The sequence below is a fragment of the Apteryx mantelli genome, chromosome 17 (genome assembly GCF_036417845.1).
Source record: "Apteryx mantelli isolate bAptMan1 chromosome 17, bAptMan1.hap1, whole genome shotgun sequence".
In the NCBI taxonomy this organism is placed as follows: Eukaryota; Metazoa; Chordata; class Aves; order Apterygiformes; family Apterygidae; genus Apteryx; species Apteryx mantelli.
Genome location: NC_089994.1, coordinates 8,570,119 through 8,578,759, shown reverse-complemented (window position 1 = coordinate 8,578,759; position 8,641 = coordinate 8,570,119). Strand labels below are relative to the sequence as shown.

Here is an 8,641-nt window from a genome sequence, read left to right as displayed (position 1 = left end):
CCCCGACACGCTCTGAAAGCCCGGGCCTGAAACGGGTCACCCTCCGCTTGGGGTTAAAAGGCGGGGCTGGGGGCGGGGCCGGGAGCGGGGGGCGGGGGCGGGGGCGGGGACTTACGCGCGGCTTCCCCGCGCCATGGAGCGGGGCCGGGGCCGGGAGCCGCCCCGAGCCGGCACCGCCCCCGGCACCGCCCCCGGCCCGGCGGAGGAGCCCGGCGCGAGCGGCAGCAGCGGCAGCGGCGGCGGCGGCGGCGGCAGCAGCATGGGGCTGGAGCTCTACCTGGACCTGCTCTCGCAGCCCTGCCGGGCGCTCTACATCTTCGCCAAGTGCAACAACATCCCCTTCGAGTTCAAGCACGTGGAGCTGATGAAGGGTGAGTGGGGCCGAGCCGCCCCTCGGGGCAGGCAGGGCGCTGGCAGCCTCCCCCGGCCCCGGCCCCGGCCCCGGCCCCGGCCCAGCAGGGCGAGCCCACCGCAGCCGGGCAGGGCCCTGACCCGCGGGGCCGCGCCCAGCCCGCAGACCTCAGCGGGACCCGGGCTCTCCCTGCCGCCAGGAAAAGCTGTTGAATAACAGCTTGGCGCTGGCCCCCGCAGCATGCTCAGGCGTGGGGCTCGGTTACTCAGTAATTCTGATAAACGCATGATGGAGCAAGAGGGTGGAGTGTCAGTCTTCCAGCTGGTGGGGCTGCCTGGTGTCAACACAAAAACAAGACCTGATTTTCTAAAGAAACCCTGGTTTTTAAATGGCATTCTCAGTGCCTACATTCCTCTGTAATGAATACAGCTCTGCAAAGGCATATGATATCTTTTAAATCAACCCAAGCTCAGCAGAAAATGGGCCTTGGAAAGAAGAACCACTTTCCTGAGAGGAAACGCTCCTTCAGCATGTGCTGGAACTGAGTCTGTTCCCGATTTAGGAGAGAACCAAAAAGAAATAGGAGCTGGGAAGTTCATGTATGTGAGAGGACAACCAAGATGTGTGGGTTCTTCAACTTCCTTAGAAAACTCTGTGCTCTAGTAAGCAGCAGGCAGCTGGTACTGGAGACCAGCTTTTCCCCTCTTGTTAACCTAAAGTTAACAGCCACTTGTGAAAGGTCCTGGGGCCCAGAGCTCGCTGATGACCACCTGCGTGGGGCAGGACTGTCAGCCACCTGCCTGACTGTCTGAGCATCTCATCAGGTCGAACAGCTTGCAGTGAAGTCCGCTTGATGGGGTCAAGCGAAGGCTTACGCAGACAGCGAAGGCAGGGGGGTGCGACAGTGCAGCAGCCAGGAATCGGAAAGCTGAGAGATCAGGAAGGGGAAGGTGGTTCAGTTTGTTGCAAAGCCAACTGATAATAAGGAGTCTGCCCAAGAGGTGTCATGTGTTCCTGCTTAAAGGATGCCCTTGTTAAAAATCTGAATCTCCTTTATTTGCAACTAAAGTTGGTAAAAACTACCCTCTGCCCTTTCCAGGACTCTGCAGGATTTGACATTAAGATAATGTATGGGACTTTAAAACACCTGAGCAAGTAAAGCTTACAACAGTGAAAGATGAGAAGGCTTCTGGGGCTCAAATTGATAAAAGAACAAAAGAAGCTCCAACTTGCTACTTAAAAGCCTCAGTTGTGTTGTGGTTTAGGCTCTGGGTGTTCCCCTTCGTGCCTGAGCTGTTCATTGATTGCACGTTATTGTTTCTTTCCTCTTACTGACCTATGGCTTGGTAGGAATAAATGTTTGCTATTGGGTGTACCGTGGCCCTTGGCACCAGGAGAGCTAGCTAGGGGTAAGTCCACCTAGTGTCCTCTCCCTTCTTTCCCAGTAACTGTTGTGATGAGACTGATAACAACACACAGGAGAGACTGGTAGGCAAACAAGGAGAACATCAAGAAGAATGGAAAAATTGAAATGGGTAGCAGAGAACAGACTGGAAGAAAAGTGAATTCGATCACAATTTCCTAGTGCTTTATGCCCTACAGCAGCAGTGTTTGCTTTTACCAACACACTAGGATTTGGTCACTCCCAGGATCTAGGTGCTAGACAGACAGGTATGAGCACACAAACCCCCAAATCAGCACTTTCCGGGGCCTTGGGCATAACAGAGCGAGGGTGGCCTTGCTGCAGTAGTACATGTCACTGCGCAATATGTAAGGCCAAGTAAGGGAACATATACCTTAATTTGTGCTGGAGGCTGGTTGAGCAAGTCCCTTCTGAAATGCTCTTGGTCCCCAATAGTGTAGACCTCAAGGAAATGCGGTAGAAAGGGTGAGAATGGGACAGAAAGCACACGACCCTCTGGAGACAGCTGAGGACTTGGAGCCCTGCAAACTGTATGAGGAAATCACAGCATCTTTTTGGAAGGGGAGGAGAGGAGGGTAGGTTGTGAGTCAAATGTAAAAGGGAATAGTCACAGATCGGGTTTGCCAAGTACTGGCAAAACAAACCATTTCTGGAGTCTCTTCTCTGGCATAAAGATTCGCAGGTGACTCACGTAGCAAGGCATGTCACAGGGCTACGTGTCAGAGAAACCTGAATACGAAGATGCACAGATATGTCTCTGAAGCCAGGAGCTGGAAAAGGTTGGCACAAACTGCTCGTACAAAATAGGGTTTGTGAGGTTGGGCTCAAAGATACTGGAGCGTGCTGAGACTTCAAATGACGAAAATGCCTTATCCTGTCAGGTTCACTCTCTGCCTTCCATGTTTTGGGGACCTAAAAGCTAGCTTGAAAGCAAATTCAAATCCATATTTGTTCTAATATACAATATGCATATGCAAAACTTGCACATAGAGCTAGATTCATAGGTTTGTACTTAACTACCCACCAATTTGTATGGAATCATTGAACTCTATCTTCACCTAAGGACTAAAAAGAGAATTGAATATAAATTACCCCCTTTTCCAGCAAAAAAATCTCTTGCTTTCTCACTGTCCTTGTGGTTAACCCACCTTGTTTCAGATATTAATATCGCCCCTCCAAGGAGCTTGGCATTCACTCTAGGTTTGTGCGGTGCCTCCTACAAATGCCCTGACAGGTACCTCCAAGCACAAGCTCAGTGCTGTTACAGCCCCGAGTCGACAAACACGGTTGGTATGAATGGAGCCTTAACCAGTCTGACCTTTGTGGTACGCAGGCAACCAGCAAGGAAGTTGACATCATTGGGCAAACCCAGCATTCACCCTGTGGCGCCTTTTGATTGCTTGTGAATTTAAACAGGACGGTATTTGTGCAATCAAAGCTGGGAACTTGAGTGCCACAGACTCCTCAAGTGTTTCCAGACAGGTACTGAGCAGCACTGCCTCGTTTCCCTCCTCAGGGCAGCACAGGACTGAGGATTTCCGGAAGGTGAACGTCCTGATGAAAGTGCCAGCGTTAAGGGATGGTTCTTTCACCTTAGCGGAGAGGTGAGGCTCAAATAAGCTCAAACCTCTGCTGAAGTATTGTTTATCCTAATGCTTGGATTCTGCCCGTGTACTGTTGGGTATCCTTACTGGGACTCCCACCCAGTTAGTTTTTGCCTCTTTCCCATCTCTCTGTTTCATCTTACAAGAGAAGCTTATAAGCAACTCAAGCAGCATTGGCCATGAAAACACTTGGAGCTAGCTTGCACATGGGCAGGGTTTCAGGAGTCAAGGCGGCACAAGCTGTCGTGTGCTGTAACTAGCGGACAGTTGTGCATCCTGCACTTATACCTGAGCTGGATCAGGTTTGTATTGCTGCTGGTCCAGCAGTGCAAGATTTGGGTGGATGGAGAAAGGACAAGGCGCTTTAATCTCACAGCTCACTGGTCTCTTGCTCTCTGGGTAGCATTGCAATCCTCCTCTACCTGACCCGGAAATTCAAGACACCTGATCACTGGTACCCATCTGACCTGCAGAAACGGGCCAAGGTTGATGAGTACCTGTCGTGGCAGCACGTCAACATTCGTGGGAAGGGGAGCAAGCTGTTCTTAACTAAGGTAAGACTCTTTTATACTAAAAACTAAGTGCTAACAGCTGTGAGCTCTATGGTCCAAGAAGAAATCTCCTGTGTGCAGGACTCTTCTAAGTGAATGAGCAAGCCAGCTGACAGATAGGAACAACACTAGGTCTAGAAATGACTCAGCTGATCAGCCGAGCCAGTTCTCTGCCTAACTGAACTGGCCTTGTCTGCTCCAACTGCAAGAATCCTTCATGCTGTAGTCGCAGTTCTCCTGCGCAGGCGCTGAGACCCGTGGGGTTGTCCCTTTTAGATGCAGTCCAGAGCAGCACATGCAATAGGTTTGGCCTGGGCGAGCAGCGAGCGCCTGACACAGCTCATCCTGCCTTCTGCCCACTGATGCTCTGCATGGGAAGAAAGCGGCTCTCACGGGGAAATGAAATGCAGCTTCTTGGAGATGATGCGTGTTGCCTTGACAGGAGACTCTTGTGATTGATGTCAATTATTATATGCTCTGTGTCCTTTTCTCCTCCCTAAAATTTCAATGTTAACCTGTCAAAGATTAGCGGTACCAGTTATTCTCATGCATGGCTGGTGAGGGATCCTTAGAAGAAGGCACTGGGAGGGCTGAACTAAGTTTGGAGCAAAACATATAAAAAGCAGTATTTTTTTTCTCCCTGGTAGGTGCTGCTGCCTCTCATTACAGGCCAGCCCCTTCCTCCAGAGAAACTGGAAGGCGTTACTGAAGAGCTGAATGTTGTCCTGGAGCAATTTGAGGAGAAGTTCTTGCAGAACAAGCCCTTCATCGCAGGCAGCGAGGTCTCCCTGGCAGACCTTGTAGCACTGGTGGAGCTCATGCAGGTGAGCACCGACCCCAATGCAAGCTGGGTTGTGGGCAGGCCAGGCCAAGGCGTAGCTGCAGCACTGCCACTTCTTAAATGACAAGTCTTTCCCTCTGCAGTTTATTGGAGTTTAAACTTGTTCCTTTTTGATTTTGACCATAACTGAGTTTTTTTGCCAGGGAACTTCTACTTTGATGAGACACTTCTCTTTATAGAATTATGGACAAAATTCCTGGTTTTGGCATTTGTTCTAGAAAAAAGATAAATGACAAACTAGGCAGAGAGGGAGGAGGGAGAGGCTGGGAAACAGCTCCCTTCCTTAGAACAGGAATTCAGGAGGGAAACTAAACTCCGGATGTGTCTGAGGATGCTGATATATGGTCCTCATTTAGCCACTGCTTTGTCTTTTGAATGGTGGAGCAGGGCCTTCCCATTCCCAGACTGAAGCACTGATGCACTGCCATGGCCGTCTAGGAATAGAGTCCTCTTTATTTTAGGTGGGAATAAATCTATTTCATTATCTCAAACTCTACCGTGATCAGTTTCATAAAATGAACTACTGAAAGTACAGATATTTGGAAGAGAGGGAGTGGTTCGCATGGACCTCTGTGTTCCACATTAGGACGCTTCTCAGCTTAGCCAGGGGAGTGCTCTTTTGCTGTGAGTCCCAGGGGACAGGACAGCAGCTGCTGAGGATGACAGCACTTGCTTCCTCTTCCTACCAGCTAAGAGCCAGAGATGAACTCCACCTAATGTGATGACTGTCTCCTGGCTTGAACCAGAAACACATCCGTGCTTCATTCTGGTTCCATCCTGCAAAGGGTTTGTCTGACTGTCGGTGTGGAAACCTCGCTCTCAGGGTCTGTTGCTCTCTCTCTGCAGCCTGTAGGTGCTGGCTACAACCTCTTTGAGGAGAGGCCAAAATTAGCAGAGTGGCGCAGTCGGGTGGAAGAAGCAGTGGGGAAGAAGCTCTTCCAGGAAGCGCATGAGGGGATCTTGAAAGCCAAGAACTTGACCGCTGATAAAATTGCGCCTGAACTGATGGAGCATTTCAAGCACCATCTCCTAAAGCAGACTGGCCAGAATTAGGGGGTTACACTCTAAGTAAAATGGGTTATTTTTGTGCGGGCTTTTTGTCATATTTCAGCATTTCTTCTAAAAACATATAAAAACACCATTCTGCAAAATGCACTTCCATCACAGCCTTTCTGCACCACAGAAGGAAAGGAAACTATATCTTAAACAAAGACTACAGTGAGCTGCTTCCCCTCTTGTCCACTGCAGACCTGTTAGCTGCAGCTCTGTAGGCTTTTCTTTCTTGCTCCAGCACCAGTGGATCTCCTTGAGGACTGAGGCAATTCAGTCCATGAGGGAACTGGAGCTAGTCAGAAGTGCCCTTTTTTTGCCCCTGTTCTGAGTTTTTGAGGTCACAGCAACAAAGAAGGGGCAAAAGTTTCCTGAAAGTATGACAGAACAGATCTGTCTGAACCCAGATGAAGAAGGGGTGTAGAAAATGGCTTTCACATTGCAACAAGCCCAATAGGAAATTGTTGATCTTTCAATAAAAAGAGAACAGTCAAAAATCAGCCCTTGGATGGGGGACCCTGCCCAGGAATGTATTAGAGCACCTGGCCACTAGAGGTTGCTGCGTTATCTGTTGGAGCAAAGGGAGACTGTGCAGGTAGTCAAGTGAGGTCTCTTAACTGCTGGGAAGGATGGATGCACTTAGCCCCATGAATAAAGGTCCTCAAGCAACCATAGACTCAGGCCGTAATCTGCAAATAATAGCCTGCAGAGCAGAGAAAAGCTGCTTTTTTAACTGAAACCTCTGCCAACTGCACTTCCCTGTCCTCAAGCCGTATTGGTGCTCTGGCCCGTCTTGGAGCTTCTTTGGGAGCTCGGCGGAAGGCATCCAAGCGAGGCGCTCTCCCTTGCTGAACTGCAGTGGCAGGGTGCTGCTGGGGGCGGGGGGGGCTCTGCTGGCCAGCCCTGGGGTAACTGGACTGCACGACAGATAAACTGACTAATGCCTTAAGTACAGTTAATGTTCTACTACTTTTTGTCATGTCAGATTCTCCAGTAAAGTTAATGGTTATACTTGCCGTGTGCCGTAGCTGTGTTAGGATTCTGTCTAATGCGTAAGGCTCCTGGGTCCGGGGTGTGTAAACAGGATTTGGAAGAAGTGGCCGTTGACTGACGATACACGCCTGTGCAGCACCTTTCATGACCCTCTTGTCTGTGTCCTTTTGTTCCCTTCTCGCCTTCCTGTCCCCTTCCCGTCCCTGCAATGTTCCCTTGCCAGGTAAGAGGGAGGAGGAGGGTTCCAGTTTGCGGGACTGTTTTTTCCTCCTTGTGAAGAACCGGTTGCATCTGGAAGCCTGTTTGTCTCTGTGCTGTGGTCCGCAGGATGGTTACACCATCCACAGAGACGGCTGCCTGGCACGGTGGGTGTCAGATGTCAGTCATCTTAACACAAGTCAAGTTACTACAGTGCTCAGAAGAGGTGAAAGTAGCTGCTCAAACCACTCTGACACATCCTTTCAGCGGGACCTGTTGGTTTGGGGGAATGTGCCAGCCACCTCTCCTGTGTTTGAGTTTCCTGAGCAAACCTGCCCTCTGGTTCAAAAGGGCACCATGAACCAGCGCTGGCAGCGCCCGTCCCTCGGGGCCGAGCTAAGGCAGCCTGGCAGCCGAGCAGACCAGCCCCTTTTCCTTTCCGTTCTTCCAACCTGCAGGAAATCCTAAGTGTCAGCAGCGAAAAAGCAGGGCTGCCCCCAAACTCTCTCGGTTTCTGTGCTGACACAGGCAAAGGCTGTCTGTCTGTCTTCTCACCTGATTTTTGCTGGGTACGCTCGTTGAAGAGAGCCCTTTGCACTCCAGTCAGCAAACCCAGTACCAGCAGCTTTCTTCTCGCCCTTCAGCGTTGCTGCTACCTGGCCGGTGACTTCTGCAGGTGCTGCACTCTTCTCTCTCTACCGCAGCAGTTTGCTGGCAGCGTCAAGCCTGAAGAAAATGGCCTGTTTACACGTTACTGCCAACCACTTCCTTTCCTCTATAAACTGCACCTTACCACATCCACCTGGCTGGGTTTGTGCACGCCTTCGGAATAAAACAGATCCTCCTTTGCTGCCTCCCCAAAGCTATCTGGCCTTGCTGCAGTCTCTCCTGTTAGCACTATATTTTTGCCTACCTTCCACATTCCTCACCTCCACCTTCTCCCTTTTCTGTAAGGGCAAACCTCTCACTGCCAGCACAATAAATTCCTCGCATGGCTTCTGTTCGAGCATAAACAGAGCAAAGAGACTGTCCATAACCAAGAGCCAAATCTACAGAGCACTAATCTTGACAGAGAGACCTGAAACTGGGATCGGTCCTGGAGCCTTTCTTGATATGCATCTCCCTGGCAGAATCTCAAGGTAGGGCTGCTGTGCATGAGCCAAGGCAAATAAAGTGTCTTTTTTTTTTTTTTTATGATGCCTGCTGCTCAAGAGCTCCACGTAAGGGAGTCTTGAGCCAGTTCTCTGCTTGGTTGGATAAGGCACAGGTTCCCCACCCTCTGCGTGCTCTTGCAAGGACGCCTTCAAAAGCACGCTGGAACAATGTTTAGAGCCCTTCGCTTGTGCTCCTGTGTTGCCAGGGTCACGAAGGGGGGAGAAACACACAGGTCAGCTACTGCTGGTCTCCAGCAGAACTCCCAGTAGAGCAATGATGACAGCCAGGATTTCACAGCATGGTCACAGTCACAGGAAGATTTTTTTTTTTTCCATAGTCTTCTCTGTCTGCTTTAAAGCCCACCTGGATTCTTGGTTCGCTCTCTCAGTGAAGCTGTGTGCAGTGACCACTGGCATTTTGGGCCCTTCTACACCCACAGGACAAACCACCTCCCCCAGTAACTCCTTGGATGGC

The 8,641-nt window shown here is 50.5% G+C and overlaps 1 protein-coding gene across 1 annotated transcript; it reads left to right on the top strand.

Moving 5' to 3' along the window:
• The first annotated feature begins 224 nt into the window (after positions 1-224).
• Positions 225-6,962, top strand: LOC106486241 (glutathione S-transferase theta-1-like). The gene is made up of 5 exons (XM_067306995.1): positions 225-371; positions 3,292-3,379; positions 3,783-3,933; positions 4,578-4,754; positions 5,618-6,962. Exons 1-5 carry the CDS (start codon positions 260-262, stop codon positions 5,822-5,824), a joined length of 735 nt encoding a protein of 244 aa, XP_067163096.1. The 5' UTR covers positions 225-259; the 3' UTR covers positions 5,825-6,962.
• The last annotated feature ends 1,679 nt before the right edge of the window (positions 6,963-8,641 follow it).